The sequence below is a fragment of the Antechinus flavipes genome, chromosome 6 (genome assembly GCF_016432865.1).
Source record: "Antechinus flavipes isolate AdamAnt ecotype Samford, QLD, Australia chromosome 6, AdamAnt_v2, whole genome shotgun sequence".
In the NCBI taxonomy this organism is placed as follows: domain Eukaryota; kingdom Metazoa; phylum Chordata; class Mammalia; order Dasyuromorphia; family Dasyuridae; genus Antechinus; species Antechinus flavipes.
In genome coordinates this window covers 257,493,793-257,515,213 of record NC_067403.1, presented here as the reverse complement: position 1 = coordinate 257,515,213, position 21,421 = coordinate 257,493,793, and the positions used below count along the sequence as shown (strand labels likewise).

The following is a 21,421-nucleotide window of genomic DNA, read 5'->3' as shown; positions in this document are numbered from 1 at the left end:
CAGTCCCACAGGGGCCACGGCCTACGGTCCGACACGGGCCGACAGGAGGAGGGGAGACAGTTTCGTGGTGGTTCGGGGCCCTTTGGTTTGAAATCAGGGGAATGAGAAGGGGGCCCGAGCTGACCCATTCTTGTGGAGAGAAGAGGGCTAGAGAAAAAAAGGCGAAGTAAGGCGGGCAGTGGTGAGTCACAGAAGGCGCTATGCAGCAAATGAGGGGAGTGGCGGCCTGAAAGGGCGGATGGGGAAACAGGCTGCTCCCCTCCCCTGCCCTCTCAGCTGGGAGCCCTGCCTAGGGGACAAATGGAGGCCAGCCCTCACCCGCTCCTGCTGGGCATCTACCTGGGCCGCCGACTAACCCTGCCCGCTCAATGGACCCCATCCTCTACCCTCTCCTCCAACAGATGGCCCCACTCCATCACGTGGGCTCTCTCCCTGACCGCTGGCTCCTTCCCTGCTGCCCACAGACACGCCCGCGGCTTCCCTCCCTTCAAGAAGCCTGCAGTCGATCCTCTCGGCCCCGTGACTGCCATCCCGGCCCCCTTCTGTGCCCTGGGCTAGACTCCATCTGCAGTAGGCGCCTCCGCTTTTTCCCCTTTGCTTTTTTGTGCCCCCCTCCCCTCACATACACATTCCCTATCGATCCACCAGAACTCCAAAGTTACAAATGTCTCTTAAATGGCCCAAGCTCATGACCTTTTTCCAGTGCTCATCCTCTCTGACCTCTCTGCGGCCTCTGACCTCACTGAGCAAACCCTTTTCTTTGATCTTCCCAGACAGGGCCTTCCTCCTCCCCAGGAAGCTCGCTGGATCCTCTTCCCCATGGTGCCCTCTGACCTCAGACATCCCTCAGGGCTCTGACCTGGGTTCCCTTCTCTCCTCCCTCTAGACTGTTTCACTCAGTGATCTCATCAGCTCCCCCGGATTTAATTATCATCTCTAAGTTGATGATTCTCAAATCTCCCTCTCCTGCCCCCACCTGTCTACAGAGCTCCCATCTCCCATTTCCCAACGGCCTTTGGGGCATCTCGGCCTGGATGTCCAAACCCAACGTGCCCAGAACAGAGCGTAGCCTCTTTGCCCTAACCCCTTTCCCCCTCGATTTTCTAATCCAGTCAAGGGCACTACGGTGCTCCCAGTCCCCTAGGCTGGCTTCTCACTTCTCGAAACCCCCAGATCCAGTTTCACCTTTGTACCATGTCTCCTACTCCCTCTTCTTCTTCTCTAACATGACCTTCACCTTGGACTCCCCCTGGACTATTATGGTAACTGCTGGGATGGGGGAGGGGGGCGTTGTCTGCCTGTTTCAAGTCTCCCCCTACTCCAATCTATCTTCTATTCAAGCCACTGAAATAATTTTCCTAAAGTGCAGGTCAGATCATGTCACCTTACTCTCCTGAACCCTGCTCCCACTCATTAAACTCCAGTGGCTCCCCATCACTCTCAGGGTCAAATCCAAAATCCTGTCTGGCGTTCAGAATCCTTTATTATTTGCTCCCACCTACCTGTCTAGCCTTCTCACGCGTCACTCTCCAACACATGCTCTTTGATCTATTGACAGCCCAATCCCGGCTGTTTCACAGACGAGCCCCTCCATCTCCCAGCTCCAGGAATTTTCCCTGGCTCTCTTCCATGCCTGGAACGCTCTCTCCCTTTTCCTCTCCTCCTCCCTAACTTCCTTGGCTCTCCTCAAGTCCCATATTCTACAGGCAGCCTTTCCCATCGCCTCTTTATTGAAATGTCTTCTCTCTTTGAATCCTAGCCCATTTATCTCGTTATGTTGCTCCTTTTTTTTTTTTTTTTTACATCGCTCCTTTTTTCTACAAGGTTGTTTTCTCGTAGTCTCTCCTGTTAGACTGAGCTTTTTGAGGGCAGGGGCTGTCCTTTGCCTCAGTATCCCCAGTGCCTGGCACACGGTGTGTGGCGTTAACTCAGAGGAGCCGATGAGACAATTAAGTACTTAGTACTTAGCGCGGTGAGGTCATGGTTCTCCAAGTTCCACACGTCATTGTCATAAGGTAGATGAGAAGGGGACAGGAAGCAGACCGCCGGAGGAGACTGGGTCAGGCTGGGAAGGGACAAGGAAGACTTTGGACTCGACTCGTCGGTCCTCGCGGGGACTGTCCGGCCGAGACCTTCCGGAGGCCTCCAGAAAGCCAGCCCGGGCCTCGCAGCACTTAGCAAATGTTTACGGACTCTTGACACAGAGCCGAGAGACTTAAGTACCCTCTGAGGTTTAATAAGATGTACTTTGGCCCCAGCTTAGCGACAGCCGGTACTACTGGGACAAGGTTACTTGATAACTCCTAATGGGCCTCGGAGCATCTCCCTGGGCCACCAGGTGGCGCTCATCTTCCTATCCCGGTTATCTTCCACTGAGCATGTGCAGGTAATTTGCAGCCCTCTCTAGATCTTCCCTCCTATTGGTCTTCAGAATCAGGTAAATAATCATTTCAACAATGACTCATAATGCTCTCTTGGCTCATCCTCCCACCCATTTCCTCAACATCACTCTCGCAGCATTGGGTCACGTTGGAAGCCAAGAAGGGCTGGGTTCAAATTCTGTCATAACCTGACTAGCCTCAGTTTCCTCTTCTTGCAAATAAGGGGCTGAGACTCCGTGATCTAGGGAAGGGTAGCACTATCAGCATCCCCGCGGCGGGGATAGCCGGCAGGTAAACTCTGGGTGACCAACTCCTGTCCCCTTCTGACCTCTCGGGTCTTGTAGGGAATGGTGGGGGGAGGGGAGGGGGAGGGCAGACACAGCCAAAGACTTTCTGCCATCCAGTCACCACGGTAGTCTCATCCCATTCCCCTCTGCAGATGTTGCCTCCCTTCCTTACTGGAGGTCAAGGAGAACCAACCAATCTCTTGCCCTTAGTCGGGGCCCCGGGATCCCACCGTGCTCCCGTCCCCCTGCCCAGTGCCCTGTGGTCAGAAAAAGACAAACTTCCAAAGCCAAGGCCAGCAGGGGTCAGCGCCACAGGGCTTTGTGCTTTTTTAAAGGAGCCGGCTTTGATTGATTGGTCGATGGCTGATCCATGATTGATCTCTTTTGTTTTTCCATTGATTCGATTTCTCCCTTCAGTCCCTCCTCACTCCCAGGGAGCCATCCCTTAGAACAGTTTTTGAAGAGAGGAAGCAAAGGAAAAAATGGCAAAACTGATCAACATATAGGAAAAAAAATAGGGGCAGCTTGGTAGGGCGATGGAGAGAGAGCATCGGCCCTGAAGTCAGGAGGACCTGAGTTCAAATCCAGCCCCAGACACTTAAAACCTTCTTAGCTGGGTGACCCTGGGTGAGTTACTTAACCCCAATTGCCTCAGCAAAAAAAAAAAAAAAAAAAAAAAAAAAAGGAAGGGAGGAAGAGAAAGACAGAGACAGAGAGAGAGACAGAGAGAGAAGAGAGACACAGAGAGAGAGAGAGACAGAGAGTATATGCAATATTCCACATGCAGGGAGCAAAGGAGTGGGGGGAGGCGTCTCTTCCTAGCTCTTCTTTGAGAGACAGCTCCTGCCTCGCTTTGGTTTCAGTTGCTTTTCTGGTTGTTCTTTTTTTCCACGTCATCATTAGAGTGTCTCTGGTTTTGCAGCCGGCTTCTGTCTCTGTACCCGGCTTCTGTCTCTGTACCCGGCTTCTGTCTCTGTACCCTTGCATGTAACTCTTCCCCTGCTTCTCTGTTTCTGTTTCCAGTCTTTGTTTACTGTCTCTTACACCGCAACATTGTTCCATTGCGGGCCAGACTGGCTTGGCTGTTGCCAAGGCCAGTGCGAGGCAACGTTGTTGCCAAGTCTCTGCCACCGCAAAAAGTCCTGCTATAAATATTTGGTATCTAAGGAGCCCTTCTTTCGTTAATGACTTCCTCGGGGGATATTATGTATCTTTTACTAAGTCTCACCAGGGATGGCAATTGAGCATGACCGGAGAGGTACATGAAAGGGCCCCTCCCCCCCTCTCCCCCCCTCCCCCCCCAGCCCTGGGGGCTTTCTCTCATTCGCTTCCATCTTCCAAGATCCGGGAAGAGGCTGACTCTGGGAGGCAGGGCCCTCACCTCTGAAAGCTGGGCCCAGGACTGCTCTCTCCGACTCTGCAGAGCCCGATTCTGTCTTAACTCTTTCTTCTCTTTGGCTCATTGTCTCCATGTCTCTGAGCATCTCAGAATATGGCTCCATAGACACAGGTCAAAGGGCCCCGCTCTGGGGCAAGGACCCACCCCACCAAAAATACGTGAGACCACTCAGTGTCCGGGCTGCACGGTGGCCAAAACCAATCCAGAGACTTCTCCTTTTCTCCTTCTCTCAAGGATCTACAATCTTCCATAAAGCCATCTTGGGATTACACTTACACACACACACACACACACTTACACAGTTACACACACACACACTTACACACATGTACACATACACACAAACACGCACACTTACACACGTACATACAAACACATACATATAAACACACACGTACACACACATTTACACACACAAACACACTTACACTTACAAACACACACACAAACACATCTTTTGAGAAAAACAAAAAAAATATGGAGCTTGTTGGAATCTTTCCAAATTGTTAAGTCATTAGAGTTGATAGAAACGATAATTATCTAATTTAGCACAGTTCAGGATCCTTGATCTAATCTTACAAGGAGATGTTTTGGGCCAGAACCTGAAACAAGGCACTAAGTAGAACTAGTTGATACAATGCTTGTGTTCACACCTTTAGAGAGCTCATATAATCAAGAAGTATTTAAGTACTCCTTGGAGTTCACAAGTATGGGAGAGTCACAAAGTAAACTTTGTAAGTTTGTGAATTCAGGCCTCCCTTTAGGTGTGCCTCCAGAAGAAGGAGTCAACCTTTGGGAGATGATATATAAGAAGCAGACTCGTGGTTGTTCGGCTGAATTAGATTGGAGAGAAGCACTCTGGGCCGGACACAGAGCATTCTGGGAGAGCCAGAAGCCCTCTCTCGGAAGCAAGAAGGATTCATTACAACATTTACCTTGGTGCTGGCTGGAGGCAGAGGCAGAAGCAAAGGACAAAGCTGCAAGAGCTCTTAGAACCAAGGAGGGAGAGAGAGAGAGAGAGGAGAGAGAGAAGGGAGAGATAGAAGAGAGAGGAGAGAGAGAAGAGAGAGAAGAAAGAGAAGAGAGAGAGAAGAGAGAAAGAAGAGGAGAAGAGAGAGAGAGAAGAGAGGAAAGAGAGGAGAGAGAGGAGAGGGGGAGAGAGAGAGAGAGAGAGAGAGAGAGAAGGGAGAGATAGAAGAGAGAGAAGAGAGAGAAGAGAAGAGAGAAGAGAGAGAGAGAGAGAGAGAGAGAAGAGAGAGAGAGAAGAAAGAGAGAGAGAGAGAGAGGAGAGAGAAGAGAGAGAGAGAGAAGAGAAGAGAGAGAAGAGAGAGAGAAGAGAGAGAGAGAAGAGAGGAGAGAGAGGAGAAGGAGAGAGAGGAGAGGGAGAGAGAGGAGAGAGAGAGAGAAGAGAGAGAGAAGAGAGAGAGAAGAGAGAGAGAGAGAGAGAGAGAGAGAGAGAGAGAGAGAGAGAGAGAGAGAGAGAGCTCTAAGAAAAGCTAACCGGGTTAATATTGAAGGAATCAATAAAAGATTTGAACTTTCAGCACCTGGCTGTATTTGGGTGATTATTACTTTCAACTGAAACTAAGGCTGCCTCCAGAAAACCTCCCCGAGAAACCTGCTCTCCCCCAGAGAGAACCTTTATATTATTTTAAAAGAAGAAAATCACCAGAGGACCTGTTAAGCAGTCAGCAGTGGGAACTCCCAGGCCACAATGAATAAATGGTCAAAGAATCTTAACAAATTGGCAAAAGGAAGCCACAAGTGATCAATAGTCGCGTTTAAATGGTCAGCTACATTAAAAATCAGAAAGGAAGATTCATCTCACTTTGAAGTAACAGTCATATCTAGCCTCGGTCACAGATTGGGTCTTGTGTCAAACTGAGACCAAAGAAGGAGCTTAAAAAGGCCCTGTTCCCCCTTGCCTTGAGAGCCTTCTCTAGTCCTGATCTCTATCTTGCCACTGCACCCAGATGGCTCAGGAGGGGAGTGTGAGGTGGTGGCCTTGCCAGCCCTCCCTCCCTCCCTTAAATCCAATTCACTTGCACGTCCCGGCCTCCCCGATGTCCCGGCAGAGAATGAGCACAAACAACAGCGTCCTTGTACCCATTAAATAATAAAAACTCGGTGCTGATAAGCTTGCAAAGGAATTGTTACGGGAATTTCTTCTCTAGAAAGCAAATACAAAAGGGGGAGGAGAGGAGAAACACAATTGCCCTTAAATATCCCTGCCTGCTGCATATTGACTTAGCTTTCAAATGTCCTGTTATCGGTGTGTCATTGTATTTTATTGACATTGTGAAATATTTCCCAATTGTGTTTTAAACAGTCCCTCTGGAGGACTGGGGGCCCCACACAGGGCGCTGCCTGCTTGTAAAGGCAAGGGGCTTCATGGACAGGGTAGATTTCAAATCTGGCCTCAGACACTTACTGTGAGACCCTGGACTAATCACTTCACTCTGTTTGCCTCAGTTTCCTCCTCTGTAAAATGAGCCGCTGAAGGAAATGTCCAACCGCTCCAGTATCTTTGCCAAGAAAACCCCAAATGGAGTAAGAAGGGAGAGACCTGAGGCAGAAGGACCAATTAGGAGGCGGTGGCCCGAGTCCAAGCCAAGGGTGAGAGCTTAAATTAAATTCTGGGTGTGACTGTGACAAGATGTGCCTCCCAGATTAAGTTCCCGGCCTCTAATCTGATCATTATGGTTCAGTCGCTAGGGCTTCGTGACATTGTCTGGCCACCCTATCCATGGAGCCATCTAGCTGCCTCCTAATCTCTCAGCCCGCTGCTAACGCAAGATCTGACCTACAGCCTCTCTTCGCCTTCTCTACCCTCGGATCGGAGGGCTGGAGGGTCGCCTACCAATCTTCCAGCTGTATCCATCCAGGGAGAGAGCCCGGACTCCTCCACTCACTCCCCTCTGCATCTGCTGCTCTCCCTACTTTGAGCAAAAACAAGAGGGCCCTCCCCATCCCTCTCTCCCCCGCATGCCCGGCGTAGCCCCCCCACTCTCAACCTTTCCTGCCTCCCTTTGGGTGTCTCCCCCAATTATACTGGAAACCCCTTAAAAGCTGATACTTTCTTCTTTCGTTGCATCCCCACAGCTTAGCACCGGGGAGCAAAGTAGGCGCTTAATAAGTGTTTGTTGGCAATGAGCCGATTCAGACCGATTCCGACGGTCTCGTGATGGAGAGAGCAGAGACCGGAGCCTGGGGACACAACGGAGTATTTTCACCTTTGTTGTTGTTTGCTTATTTTGTTGCTCTTTTTTTCCCTCTTGAGCTCATCTTTCTCGTGCAGCCCGATAACTGTGGGAACATATTTAATCTAATCGGATTACTTGCTGTCCAGGAGAGGGGACAGATGGGGGGGGAGGGGAGGGAGGGAGAAAAATATGGCCCGCAAGGTTTTGCAAGGGTGAATGTCGAGAACGACCTTTGCACGTATTTTGAAAAATAAAAGGCTGTTATTAAAAATATAAAAAACGATAGAGCCACTTCCCTGCAAAAATGTATAAAATCAGTCTTCGCTGGCTCCAGCTCCTCAGAGCACCAGCCTCGGGTCCCCCGCCCCGTCCCACGAGAAGCCAGGGAACGCGGCCCTCGGCCACTGCCCCAGTCCAGCCTTCCCCTTGCCCATCCCCCCGCCCCGGAAGAAGAAAGTGGATTGGGGCCGGACAGAGGGCTCTGGAGACGGTGAGAATCCGGACGAGACTCCTTCACAGAGACTTTATTTACCAGGCACTCTTCTCTGAGCGAAATAGCAAGAGAATTAAAAAAAAAATAATAATAAAATAAACAACCCGAGATGTTGGCGCAGGCGCAGTGGTCCTCCCGGGCCCCGGCCCGCTAGGGCTCCCTTGACGTCTTCTCTGCTGGGAGCGTTGCCAAGGAAGGGGTGACGTCATGGAGACTTCCAGCCAGCGGAGGCGGTGGCTTAAAGGGCCGCCTCCAACTTTTCTGCGAACCTAGGACTAGCGCGGAGGGCAGCGAGCAAGGCCCTCCAGAGGAACTGGGACCGTGATGAGCCCGGGGGGATACTCCGGGAAAGGGAACAGGGCAGCCTGGTTAAAGCCCTGTGCTAGGAGACCCAGCCACGTCCCTAGTTAGCTTTGCCCTGTCCTCTGGTCCTCAGTTTCCCCATCTGCAAAATAGGAGGGTTGGATAAGATGCTGTAGGAGGTCGATTCCTGCTAAATCCTAAACTAAGACCCTGGGCTAGCCCCTTCCCCTCTGAGCCTCGTAGTAAAGGAAGGGACTGGCCTGGGCCCTATTTCCAGCCTAGAACTTTGGGCTCTCTGAGAAGCAGTTGGTTCAGTAGGGTCTCTGCAGCCATTAGGTTCACGTAGGGTCTCTGCAGCCATAAGGGGGTTTTTAGCAGGGAAGGGGTTCTCCTCGGAACTGAGATGGTCCCAGTGGGCAGCCAGGTCATTAACACTGGGCTTGAAGATAAGACTTTAAAAACCAAGATGCTGTGGATTTCTAGGATGGCCAAAGCAGGAGGGGGAGAAGGAAGGAACCCTGGGTTCCTAAGTGAGGGGGGGGGTGTTAATCGCTGACAGCCACTCGGTGCTTAGGGGCCATTGCCCCTCTCCTCCCAGAACCCTCTCTGTGATCCAGAGGCGTCTCTGCCAGAGTACCCATGATTCCCTGCAGCACCCTCCCAAGGCCCAGGAGAATTGTAGCCGGGGAAGACTGGATGGTTGCTGCTTTGGAGAATGGGAAGGAGGGGCAGGGGGGCCTTCATTTCAGGCTGCAGGAAGGAAAGAGGTAAAGGCAGCTCCTGGGCTAATGGCTGCCTCCCTCCCAGTGAAAGCGTTGTGCACCTCAGGCCCCGGGAAGACCCTGGCTTGGGGCCTGGAGGACCCGGGAGGAGGGATGGGATGGTGGGACAGTGGGTGAGGGGGTGGCCAGGCGCAGCGGCCGCCGAGAGAGGGTCTGGATTCAAGGCCCGGCTCCCAACCCCCCGATCTTATCCCCTGACAGGGAACTAGGAGGGGCGGGGGATGGATCTGTCTATCCCCTCGCCACTTTCGTCTCGGAGGCAAAGATGGGCTCGGGCTTGGCCACGGAGCCACGCACCGACGCGCTCCCGGCCACAGCTGGGAGGGAGCGGGGATCCTCTCCCTCCCGCCCCGTTCTCGTCTCAGGCCCTCCGGCTTCCCACCCCCTCGCTATCTTCTCCGGGAAGCTCCCGGACGGATTCTGCGGAGGCCCCGCCCCTTCCCAGCAGACGCCCCGCCCCTTCCCGGCCGACACCGCCTCTCAGCAGAGCCCCGCCTCCTGCCCGGGGCTGACGGACACCCTGGGGCCCCACCCCCTTCTCTTCCCTCCCAGCCAAGGATGGCGTTGCCCGCCCCCCGCCCCCACTGCTATTTGAAATGGGACAAGAAATGGGCCACGGGGTAGTTCGGGGAGTCGATGCCCAGCCCCTGGCACAGGCCCAGCAGGCGCTGGCGGGCCTCGGCGGGGCTGCTGCCGGCGCAGGCCACGCTGCAGTAGGGCTCCTCGTACTCCCCGGGGACCAGCTCCTCCTCCAGCAGGTTGAGGCGGATGAGCCCGCGCTCGTGCAGCGCCTGGAGCGCCTCGCGGCTGGCCGTGGAGCTCAGCGCCTGCAGGTGCTGGGACACCACGCACATGACGCCCACCAGGCAGGCCCGCGGCCTGGGGCGCGCGGGCAGCGCGGGCGGGATGCCGCAGGCCACCATGGCGGCCGCCAGCAGCAGGTCCACGCCGTACAGCTCCTGGATCCAGTCCCGCAGGTAGAAGCCGCCCATGCGGGGGTTGATCTCGATGAGCCGGGGCCCCGCCGCGGTCAGCTTCATCTCCACGTTGAAGACGCCGTCCAGCAGGCCGCAGCCCAGGCAGCACTGGTAGGCCGCCTGGATCAGCTGGGCCTCCCGCTCCGGAGCCAGCCCCGTGGGCATGCAGGCCGCCGTCTCCGTGAAGCCCGGGAGGCGCGTGGGGCCGTTGTCCGAGACGAAGGCCCCCAGCAGCCTCCCGGAGAACAGCACGAGGTCCACGTCGTGCTCCGTGCCCGCCACGAACTCCATCAGCAGCATGGCGTTGCCCCAGCCCAGCCCGATGCCCGGGTGGTCGGCCTCCCCCTGCAGGTCCTGGGAGATCTTGGCGAAGTGGGCCCGGCACTGGGAGGCGTCCTCCACCAGGCGCACGCCCACGGCCCCCGCCCCGAACTCCAGCTTCATGACGCCGGGAAGGGGCACCACGCGCGCGGCGCGCTCCACGTCATCCGGGCCCTCCAGCGGGCAGCAGGGCACGGCGTAGAGGGAGGGGGCGGGCCAGCGCGGGCTGCGGCAGCGCAGCAGGTGAGATTGCGTCTGGCTCTTCTGCTTGGCCAGGCTCATGGCGGCCGGAGGGCAGCCGCGCAGGCCCAGCTCCTTGCACAGCAGGGCCGTCAGCACCAGGCAGTCGTCCCAGTAAGAGAGGCAGCCGTCCAGCTGCAGGCCCCGGGCCCGAACCAGCTCCGCCAAGTGCCGCGCGTTCTCCTCGTCCCGCCGGTGCTCCGTCACGTCAAAGTGGATGAAGGTTTGCACCAGCTGAGAGGCGAAGTGATTGGGATCCGACTCCACCAGGTGTAGCTGTGAGGAGACGGGATGGAGAGTGAGAGCGGTCCGGCAGCCCGGCCCTCTGTCCCGCCCACGGCCCTCGGGGCAGGGGCCTCGGCTGCAGCTCATAGAGCCCCTGGGGTCAGGAAGACCTGAGCTCAAGTTTCAGTGACTGAAACTCTGCCTTGGTTTTCTCATCTGTAAAATGGGGGTAATAGCACCTATCTCCCTGGGTTATGGTGAGGATCAGATGAGATATTATTCATAAAACACTCAGCACAGTGCCTGGCACACAGTAGGTCCTTAATAAATGCTTGTTTCCTTCCTCTCTTCCTTCTGGAAGCCATAACCCACAAGGATTGTTTGGAAGAGTTGGGCATATGAAGGATGAAGAAGAGAAGGCCGGGTGGGTCAGGAGGAAGGGCTGCCGGCTTGGGGTATTTTAAATATCAGTCATCGCCACAGTGGGATAGACTTGCCCAGCTGGTCCTGGGAGAACGGAACCGGGGGCTACTGGGAGGTGCCGCAGTGGAGGGGGCTGCTGCAGGAAGTTCCCCGGCCCTGGAGGTGTGCCAGCGGGACTGGAGGAGCCCGGGGAGTTCTGCCTCGGTTGGCCCCGGATGCCTTTGAGGCTGCTCCCTCGGGAGCCCTGGGATTCTAGCCTAGTCCTCGAAGGCCGAGCTAAGTCCCTCTTCCAGCAGCGGGCGGAAGCCGCTTCTGCCCAGTGCTTGGGCACGCAGTGCCACGGCAGTACCCCCCCTCCCCCGCCAGGGAGCCTGTTTCCCAGGGAGCTGAGCCCAGGGGTCGGGAGCTGCGTCACTCGTTGGCACAGGGAGGCCCCCTTCTGGCCGCCCGCTGTGCCCACCTCCTGCGAGAGGGCCAGCTCGGAGTTCTGGGATGGGTCATCCCCCGGAGGAATGACCGGGGGAGAACGGGGAGCCCCTGGCGCCCGGCAAACCCGGGCGGCCCGTCTGGCAAACTGAACGGAACCACCGGGGGATGGTTCCCTCTCTCAAGTCCTGCCCACGTCGAGACAGCCACGCCCCCTGCCCAGGGCTCCCGCCCCCGCCTCTGTTGTCGCGCCTGCGGCGACCCCCGCTGTGGCCCTGCAGGTCAAGCCTTCTGCACCGGTAGAGACCAGGCTCTGACCACGCCCCCACGCTCAGGCCTTCCCTCATTGGCTCGGCCCCTGCGTGGGCCCCGCCCCCTCACCTTGAGCCCGTAGTCCCGGGCCGCCTCCCACACGAACTTCTTGCTGTAGCCGCCGGCGCCCACCACCAGCAGGTGCTTGCCCTCCATGAGGTGGCGCGCCGAGCGCCGCAGCATGGTCTCCACCAGCGGCCCCGCGGCCGCCCACTGGGAACGCAGGCCCCGCCGGCTCCACTGGCCCTCGAGGAGCCCGCAGGCCTCCAGGCACAGGCAGCTGTTGAGCTCCAGGAGCACGGGGCTCAGGGAGCCTCCCGGACCCACGGGCGTCAGCGCCAGGTCCACACCTTTGGGGGCAGAAGGAGCCGGGTCAGCGGGGCGGGGCCGCCCTGGATCTCCCTCAGATATGGGCGTCGAGCCCCGGGACGCCTCAGCCAAGCCCTGAGGGCCTGAGATCTTTTGGGAGTCGGGCCTAGACGTCACCCCGAAGTGGTCGGGAGTCCAATATGGGGTCAAAGGGCGCAGATTCTTGGGCCTGGGGCAACCCCCAGAGCCCAGGACCTGCCGCCCCCTGAGGCTGGCGGGACCTCAATGCGCCTCCTGCCGGGCTCATGCCTGGAGGCATAGAGGCCTGCCCCATCCCCCGCCCCAGCCTGAGCGTCCCAGGTGCCCGTTTGGGGGCCCACAGACCCCACTTAGCCCCTCCCCAAAACGCATGCGCGGAGATCCTGGCCCCCTGGAACCACCTGCCCCGTAGGCTCTCCCTGAAGGACGTGGCCCAGGACCCGGGGTCAGGGGAACGGAGGTGGGTCCGACATTGCCGTTTCCCCCAAACTCCACGAGCTCGTCGGGGGGCGCTAAAGACCCGGGACTCACCCAGCACGTCGGTCTGCGCCTGGCGGCCGCCCCGCTGCTCAGGGCTCAGAGACGCCTCGAAGTCCAGCACGGCTCCGAACGCGGCTTCGGCGGCCTCCCGCACGCGGCCCCGCAGCGCTTCCACCGTGGCGGGCTCGCTGAGGCCGCAGGCCGCCAGGGCAGTCTCCAGGCTCTGCGTCAGGGCCACCTGGTGCCGCAGGGGCTGCTCTGGCCGGCCCACGCTGCACACCACCTGGGTGCCGGGCAGGGCGCCGTCAGCCCCAGAGGGCCCCGGACCGGGCCTTCTCCCAGTGCCCACCGGGAGCCGGGGGGGAGCGGGGGAGGAACAGGGGCTGGCCTATGGGCCCCTCCCTGCACCTCGTCTCCATTCCTGCTCTCAGAAACAGGCTCCCCAATGTCCAGGCGTTCAAGGCCCGAGTGTCTGATGCCCGGCTCCGGGGGCTTTCCTTAAGTGAGCTCTGTGGCCACACCGGCCTCCCTCTGTCCCGGACCCAGCAGCTCGCTTGCCCTGTTGTTTCCCACTGACAAAATGAGGAAATGGGCCCCCGGGCCTTTGTCCCAAGCCTGCAGCCCCTGCCTGATGGCTCTCCTCCAGCCCAGCTCCCCCGGCGGGACTCTGCCCATTCTCCTTGGCCCCCCTCCCATCAGGAGCCTGTTGGGACCCCTGCAGCCCACACCCAGACTCACAAAGTTAGGGCCCAAAGGGACCCCAGCAGCCTTCTAAGGCGATTTCTTTGTTTCCAGACAGGGAAACCGAGGCAGAGCCTCTCGTCACAAGGAGTAGTAGCAGAGATAAAGCTAGGGCCTCTGGACAGAGGGTTCAAACCCTGCCTTGAAGCTTCCTCTTGTCCTCCCCCTTAATCCTCCAGCTGCCCTGGGTGAGTCTGCTTAGACCCAGGGGTTCTCCTCTGGGCAGCAGTGGGCAAGCAGCCCTAGGATGCTCCTCAGGGGCTCTGAGAGGCTGGAGGATATGGGGTCCTTCTGTAGCCCACGACGGGTTCCCTTTCTTACCTGACTCATGAGAGGCCGATCGCCCTGCGTTCTGCACACGACAGCACAGGCCCGGATGGCCAGCTCTGGCAGAAACAAGAAGGATCCTCAATAACGAGGCTGCTGCAAAGCCTGGACAGACCTGCCGGACACCCCGGACAGACCTGCTGGGCGCCCTGGACGGACCTGCCCCAGACAGACCTGCTGGGCGCCCGGGACAGACCTGGTGGCTGCCCCAGACAGACCCGTCCTGGACAGACCTGCCAGACACCCTGGACAGACCCGCCCCGGACAGACCTGTCGGATGCCCTGGACGGACCCGCCCCAGACAGACCTGCCGGACGCCCCGGACAGACCCACCCTGGACAGATCTGTCGGATGCCCTGGACAGACCTGTCAACGCCCCGGACAGACCCGCCCCGGACAGACCCACCCCGGACAGACCTGCCGGACACCCCGGACAGACCCGCTCCGGACAGACCTTCAGACGCCCTGGACAGACCTGCCCTGGACAGACCCACCCCGGACAGACCTGCCGGACGCCCCAGACAGACCTGCCCCGGACAGACCTGCCCCGGACAGACCTGCCCTGGACAGACTTGCCCTAGACAAACCTGCCGGATGCCCCAGACAAACCTGGTGGCTGCCCCAGACAGACCTGCCAGATGCCCACAATGCCCCTGGAGGTCCAATATACTTTCTTCTTCCCTATTCAGACCTGAGAGGTTTACTGTTTTTGTTTGGGTAAACAGGAATTCCGGTGTGGGTTCTCCCTCCCCCACGGTAGATCGCAGCCCACTGGCGGCTTGGTCTTCGTCCCTTGGGACTCAGAACTATCCATGTTCTAGACGTGGCAGGGGCAAGCTCTGACTCCAAGGCCAGCACCCCATCCACTCATTACACCACCTTGTAGGCAAGTGTCCCCCCTTTTGCAGATGAGGAAACTGAGGCTCTTAGAGCCATCGTGATCTCTCCATGGCCAAACCTGGTAGCAAGTGCCTGAGTTGGGATTTGAACTCGGCGCTCTGTGACTATGACAGGGATTTACAGTCCTGGGGATGGGGGGAGTGCCCCTCGACGAGGCAGGACGCCAGGGCTAGAGCGGGGGCCTCGGATTCCGGGGCCGGGCCTCTGCAGCGGTACGGAGGCGGGTGTGAGGCCGCGGGCCGAGGAGAGGAGCCCCGCCGCGCCCGGTTCGGCTCTCACCTGGCTGGGAAGCGAGCTTCCCGGGGGCGTCGGGCTGCAGGACGTGGGCCGGGGGACACACGGCTTCCACCAGGACGCTCTCCTCCTCCTCCAGCTTCTCCAGCAGGGCCAGCACGGCTCGCACCACGGCCTCCGGCTCGGACCTCGGGTGCAGGCTCATGGCCCGGGACCCCCGCCAGCGCCAGCCCCCGGGCTTCACTGCCACCTAACGGGACAGGCGGGCGTCAGGGAGGGGCCCGGACCTCCTGCCCTGCCCTCCGGCCTCCCTTCCTCTCTGCGCAGAGTAGGGCTCCAAGACCTCACGGCCAGACTGAAGCGAACCCCAGCGGCGCTGGTAACGACCGAGCGGGTGCACCCAGGGCCGGAGGAAACCCGACGCTTTCATTTTTACAGATGAGGAAACTGAGTCTCAGAGCACTTAAACAGCAGAATCAGGATTTGAACCCAGATCTTGAGCTCCTCTGCACTTTACCTGCACTTTACCTTACTCTGAGTTTGTCAGAGTCTCGCATTAACCAGGGGAGACCCAGGTGTTCCTGACTCTCATCCAGTGTTCTCTCCACTGGGCCATCCTGCCTCCTCCTACGATCGCGATGGCTACCGACTGGCAGCCATCCCATGGGTTTCTTGGCTTCTGGGCACTAAAAGCCCGGCAGTTCCCTCTTTGAGCCTCAAGCTCCCTGGGCTCACTTCAGTCTGGGATTGGGGGGCCCGGCCCTTCCTTGAACGCCACCCCAGACACATGGGAAGGTCAAAGGCTCCTAAACTTGGGGTTGGGAAAGGAGCCCTGGAGACCCGCCCTCCATCTTACAGGGGCTGCCCCTGGCACCTCCCACCTCCTGCAGAACCGTTGCCGGTCTCCCCCCGCCACGCTCCCCCCCACTCATTTATCCCCCAGACGCCTCGTGCACAGGTTTGTGTCCCGCTGTTACCGGGGAGCCCTTCTCGTCCCGGGGGCATGGCAGAGTGCCCGGCCCCCGGGGGTCCCGGCTGCGGGGCTGCCGCTAGATGGGCGTGCGCCAGGTCCCCCTGCCCGCGACCTCTCCTCCCTGCATCCTCTCCTCCCCAGGCTCTCTCTCTCATCCCCGATCCCAGCATCCCCGGTACCTGGCGGGCCTCTCCCAGGGCTCCCAGGCGCAGGAAGGTCTCCACTTCCTCTTCCACCAGCCCCCGCTGCCCCTCTTTGTCGCTGAGCTCCACCCGCCACAGGCTCTGGGCCCGCGCCTGGCCCCGCAGCTGCTGGGGGGGCTTGTAGGTCAGGGCCAGCGTGGCGGGCACCGCCACCTTGTCGCTCTGGGCCAGGAGCTGCCGGGCGAGCAGCCGGTCCTCCAGGAGGCGGGCCAGCTCGGCCGAGCCCCCCGCGGGGCAGCCCAGGTCCCGGCTCAGCTCCGCCGCCTCCCGGCCCCGGCCGGCCCTGGGCCCCAGCTCCCCCAGGAAGTAGGTGACGCGCCTCGGGGGGGCGAACTCCTCCAGGAAGGAGAGGCCCCCCGGGTAGAAGGCCACGGCCTTGGAGACCAGAAGGGCCGCGTCCCCCGGCTTTCCGGCCACGGGCACTTTGCTCAGCCAGGATGGAGAGAGACACAGCAGCGAGTTTCCTGGGAGGAGAGGAGGGGAGAGGAGGGTGGGGAGGGGGAGCCGGAGACCAGCTGGGTCAGCTCCTCGGCTTTACGGGTGGGAAAGTCGAGGCTTATCGTGTCCCCCCCCAGAGTTTGCACGAATGCCTTCTGCCCGGCGGCACCACGTGCGCTGCTTCCAGCTCGTCCTGGAGGGGAGCCGGCCGTTTCTGCCCCTTTATATCCTGCACTTAGCACGGTGCCTGGTATACAGTGGGCGCTTAATAAACCTGGCTGCCAGAGCTAGGATTGCTCTCCAGTTCTCTCCCCCTGAGCCCAAGGCTTTGAGGAGGGAAAGGGCATGTCAGCTGGGGGCCCTTCAGGAAGGCCTCCCTGCCCCCCGCCCAGGCCTGCCCCCCCCGGGCCCGCTCCCCCACCCTGCCCAGGCCCGGCCCCCCCAGCCTGACCCTGGCCTCCTCCCCCTGCCCGGGCCCGCCCCGCCCCCGGGGAGGAATCCCCAGCTGTCTGCTCAGGAATGCCCAGCAGCTGCCTGGCTCGGGTATTTTGGGCAGCGGCCGCGGCTCTGCTGCCCTTTCCATAGGTCAGGTATGGCGCGGGAGTGGGCTGAGGGGGCGGGGCTGAGTGCCCAGAGCCGGGCAGGGCTCCCTGACCTGAGCAGCCTGGCACACTCCCACCTACCTGGGCTCTGGGCCCCGCCCTCCAGGAGCACGGAGAAGAAGGAACTGGGAGAGCCCAGAATGCACATGGTCACCTCGGCCCCGGGGCAGCCTCGGGAGAAAAGGAGCGATTTCACTCTCTGCTGGCTCCCCTGCCGTCCCTCACCCCGCCACCCATGCCAGCCTGCACCCAGCCTCTCACTGTATTGTGCCCACACATGCCAGCCTACACCCAGCCTCTCACTGTATTGTGCCCACATGCCAGCCTGCCACTCATCCTTTCACTGTATTGTGCCCACTCATGCCAGCCTGCCACTCATCCTTTCACTGAATTATGCCCATGCATGCCAGCGTGCCACTCATCCTTTCACTGTATTATGCCTATGCATGCCAGCCTGCCACCCCAGCCTTTCACTGTATTATGCCCACCCATGCCAGTGTGCCACCTAGCCTTTCACTGTATTATGCCCACTCATGCCACCCCAGCCTTTCACTGTATTGTGCCCATTCATCCTGTCTGCTCTGTCTTCCCTGTTCTTGAGAGAACGGGGCACCCAGGCTACTATGGGAAGTTGGCAGCGGAAGACAGAGGCTACAGTAGGAAGGGGGCGGCAGCAGCTTCCCCAGCTGCCGGTGTGTGGGCACTGCCCCTGCCCTGCCGCCTGGCTGGGGCCTGCTCCCGTCCCTCGGCCCAGGTCTGGCCGGTGACGGCCCCCCCGGCCCCCCCAGCTTCGGGAGGCTCACCTGGGCGAGGCGCTAGGCTGCGGTCCCCCGTCTCGGGCAGGCCGGCCTGCTGCAGGCAGCTCTGTAAAAGGTCGTAGTAGAAGGTGGTCCACGCCCGGGACGCGCCCTCCTCGGGGCAGCTCTTACAAGCCAGGTTCACGTCCTGATGCCAGGAGCCCAGCAGGGGCCCCCTGGGAGGCAGCTCCGGGTCCCCGTGCTGCTCCCCGCAGCCCTCGTCCTCCGGGTCTTTGGCGGCCACGGGCCGGGCCAGGTCTGGGCGCATCTGACCGAAGGAAAGCTTGAGGGAGAGAGGTTCAGATTGGGGGGGAGGGGGGCAGAGAGAGGCAGAAAGGGGGGACGGGGACCCCGAGGAGGGCGTGGATCGGGATCCCGGAGGAGGAGTGTCAGCTGGACAGCGCCCGGCCCGCTGTGGAGGCGGGGGACGGCCCGGGCGTCCGGGAGCGCGGGGAAAGCGGCCTTCGAACATGTGCAGGCGCCCGCTGTGAGCAGGGCCCGCACTGGGGCTTTCTGGGATCAGGGGGAGGGCTGGAAGTGGCCTTCGAGGCTATGGGCGCCAACGTCAGTATTTTACAGAGAAGGAAACTGAGGCAGGGAGCGGCGGGGTCCGGCCCACAAGGTGTCAAGCATGTAAGAAGGGAGCGGCCAAAGAAAGGTTCTCTGGCCTTCTCCCCGGCGGGGTGCCCGGCGACCTCCCGGGGGGAAAGGGAAAAGCAGGGGGCCTGCCGCCATGACTGGCTCCCCCAGGAAGGTGGGCGGCACCAGGGATGTTCTTACTGGGTTGGGGATTAATTAACTGACTACTGGATTACTCTTATTAAATTCGGGGAGGCTTTTACTGAACTCCGAGAGGCAGCTTGGGCGGCTGGAGGCCCGGGCGGGAGGCGGGTTCACATCCCGCCCCCGATATTCGCCCACGGTCGGAGCGGGGACGGCGCCTCCCCGACACGAGTCCCGGGCCATCCCCGCACCGGGCGGCCTCAGCCGGCGCCACTCTGGGCCTCCGTTTCCTCCTCTGGGAAGTGAGGGCTCAGGGGCTTCTGAGACTCCCCGGAGGCCCGGGTCCGAGGCGGTGGCGACCCGGGCCCAGCCGTCTCAGGTCTGCAAAGCGCTTCATGGGAAGGGCCTCGCTCAGCCTCGGGAGGGGCACAAATGAGGAAACTGAGGTACGAGAGGGAAGGGAGGTGCCCCAGCGGAGCCACCTCCCAGCCTCGGTTCTGCCAGGCCGGGGCGATGGCAGCTCCTGGCATCTGAAACCCGATCTTTCCAGCACCAAGCCCAGCACGCTTTCCCCCTCCCCGGGCACCTGAGCAAGGCCGTCCCTGCCCGCGGCCAGGGCTCAGGAGGGCCGGGCTTGGCCCAGAGGGCAGGCCTAGAAGGCAGAGGAAACTCCCTGCCAACGAAGCCGCCCTGAGATCGCTTCCTCAGGTAGCGAGTTCCCCGTCCCCGGAAGTCTGCAAGTCAGAGGGGTTGTGGGTATCTCTGTTCAGTGACGAGCTGGACTGGAAGCCTAGAAGGGTCTCGTCCCTGCTCTGGAACCAGAAGCCAGGCCCTGCTCTCCCCCGGCTCTTGCCCGTGTGACCGGCTGCTCCCCCCACTCCGGGCTCCACATGAGACGGGAACATCACACCCTGCCCCGTCCCTCCCACCAGGAGCAGGAGGCTGATGGCACAGAATGGCCCCGATGCCCTTCTGCCAGGCACGGCGGTCTGGGGGAAATCGCCATTAGGGTTCAGGCGGAGGAAGCCGTCCCGGAGCCGAGTCCCAGCCGTGGCAGGAGTGGGGGCCACCTCCGGTGCCCCAGATGTGTGGGGTTTGGGGAGGGGGCCGGGGAGGAGGGAGGGAGAAAGTGGACTCACCATCTTGCAGATGAAGAGGCTGACAGAGAGAAGAGGGACAGGGGGAGGGGGTTTCCAGTGAGTGTGTGCAGCCCCCAGCTCCTGAGGGCCAAAGGAGAGCCTCTGCCCCTCCCGTTTGCCCTCCTGCCCCCCAATCTCTCCCCTTTCCCCGGGACCCTGGAAGGCCGAGATGTGGCCGGGAGCTGAGAGAGGGCAGAGGCAGGGGGGCTGGGCCCCCACTGGGGCTGGCGGCTGGAGTGATTCTGCCCCTCCTGCCCCCCAATCTCTCTCCCCCTTCCCCAGAACCCTGAAAGGCTGAGATGTGGCCCAGAGTTCAGAGGGCAGAGGCAGGGGGGCTGGGCCCCCACTGGGGCTGGCGGCTGGAGTGATTTTGCCGCTGCGGAGGATACCGCGGCGTCCCCTGTCACCAGAGCCGAGCAGCCCAGGGCCACGGCCCAGGGTGGCAGAGGGGCAGCGCAGCCAGGGGCGACCGGCTGCCAGGGGCCCCGGACGGCGTTTCCGGCCCACGGGAACCCGGCCCACACCCGCCGGGCCCTCCAAGCCCTGAAGCCGCTAGCTCTGTGCCCGGATGCCAGGTGCGGGCTCCGGGGCTGGCACAAGCCTCTCCAGTCCCAGACTGCTGCCCAGCCCCGGGGCCACAGCCAGGCGCGGGCTGAGGGGCGTTTTTCAAGCCTGGGAAACCCCTTCGGAAAGGGGGAGCAGAGCATCTAGGGACCTGGACATCAGTGGTGACCTCTGCAGAGCACCGGGGAAGGTGACTGGGCTGGGAGCCGAGGACTTCTGGGTCCCCGTTTGGCAGAGCCGTAGACCTGACCCTGGGCTGGCTCAAAGGGCCAGTCACTTCTGGAAGTGGGGGCGCCGGAGGGCCGGGGCTCCGGCCGAGGGCGAGGCCGCTTCCTCCAAGGGGCTCTAGCCTTGCTCTCTGGGCCCCGGGAAGGCAGAGCCTCCGCTGCCGAGCCTCCCCCACCTCCAGCCCTTGGCTCCCGTCCTGCCCCGGCCGCCCCCCCCAAGCCCTCCCCCTCCCGCCCCTCCCCTCTTCGCCAGCCCCCGGGGGCGCGCGCTCCCCAGCCCCGCGCGAGCAGGGGCGCGGGGGTACCTGGGTGAGCAGGGGGCGGCGCGGCTCGCTGGCCAGGGCTGGCCTGGGCTCGTACCAGTGTACGGGGATTAGAGGCGCCCGGGCTTTATATAGCCCCGGCTCGGGGCATGCCCAGTGCCAGGGAGGGCGGGGAGGGCTCAGGTCCCGCGGGGCCAGGGAGCTGCGGGCGGGGCACCGAGAGAGCGCGGCGCGGGGAGGGATGCGCGGGAGCTGCCCCGGGCCCGACGCCGCCGCCGCCGCCGGCGGGCAGAGCCAGAGAAAGTTACAGGGAGAGGGAGAGACGCGGGCGGGAGGTGGGGGGGTGGGGGTGGGGAGGAGAACCCACGCAGAAAAAGCCCGGAGACGGGAAAAACAGGGAGGGGGAGGGACGGGGAAGGGGGACAGAGACAGACAGAGACACAGAGAGAAAAGAGAGACGGAAAGGAAACAGAGATAGACAGAGACAGAGAGGAAACAGATAGAGAGGAGAGACGGAGAAAAGAGAGACACAGAGAGACACAGAGAAGACAAAAGTCAGAAAGGGGGAAGCAGAGGCAGAAGGGAAATGCAGAGATAAGAGAATTAAAAAAAGAAAAGAAACAAAAATGCCACCGAGTCCCACCCAAAGCGCCACAATAGGAGGGAAAGGGGGAGGAGGGAGGGGGAGGG

At 60.6% G+C, this 21,421-nt stretch overlaps 1 protein-coding gene across 5 annotated transcripts; it reads right to left on the bottom strand.

Annotated features, from left to right (window-relative positions):
* Window positions 1-7,767: 7,767 nt before the first annotated feature.
* Window positions 7,768-21,065, bottom strand: CARNS1 (carnosine synthase 1). 5 transcript variants are annotated; one of them, XM_051966550.1, is made up of 10 exons: window positions 20,774-21,045; window positions 19,678-19,696; window positions 17,822-18,083; window positions 17,100-17,189; window positions 15,955-16,442; window positions 14,848-15,052; window positions 13,663-13,727; window positions 12,652-12,883; window positions 11,842-12,122; window positions 7,768-10,662 (listed from the first exon to the last, which is right to left on the bottom strand). In XM_051966550.1, exons 2-10 carry the CDS (start codon window positions 19,678-19,680, stop codon window positions 9,436-9,438), a joined length of 2,853 nt encoding a protein of 950 aa, XP_051822510.1. In that variant the 5' UTR covers window positions 19,681-19,696; window positions 20,774-21,045; the 3' UTR covers window positions 7,768-9,435. The 5 variants fall into 5 exon arrangements, with proteins under 5 accessions (XP_051822510.1, XP_051822507.1, XP_051822511.1 ...); XM_051966547.1 differs by having other exon boundaries at window positions 17,822-18,098; window positions 20,774-21,044; XM_051966551.1 differs by lacking the exon at window positions 19,678-19,696 and having other exon boundaries at window positions 17,822-18,098; window positions 20,774-21,065.
* Between the last annotated feature and the right edge of the window lie 356 nt (window positions 21,066-21,421).

What these genes read in the sequence shown, in the direction of transcription:
- CARNS1 (XM_051966546.1), bottom strand. Translation starts at nt 18,287, where the DNA reads ATGTTCGAAGGCCGCTTTCCCCGCGCTCCCGGACGCCCGGGCCGTCCC. An exon ending in GAAGCTCGCTTCCCAGCCAG is followed by an intron (nt 13,728 to 14,847) that starts GTGAGAGCCGAA and finishes TGTTTCTGCCAG; the next exon opens with AGCTGGCCATCCGGGCCTGT. An exon ending in GGCGCAGACCGACGTGCTGG is followed by an intron (nt 12,123 to 12,651) that starts GTGAGTCCCGGG and finishes CTGCCCCCAAAG; the next exon opens with GTGTGGACCTGGCGCTGACG.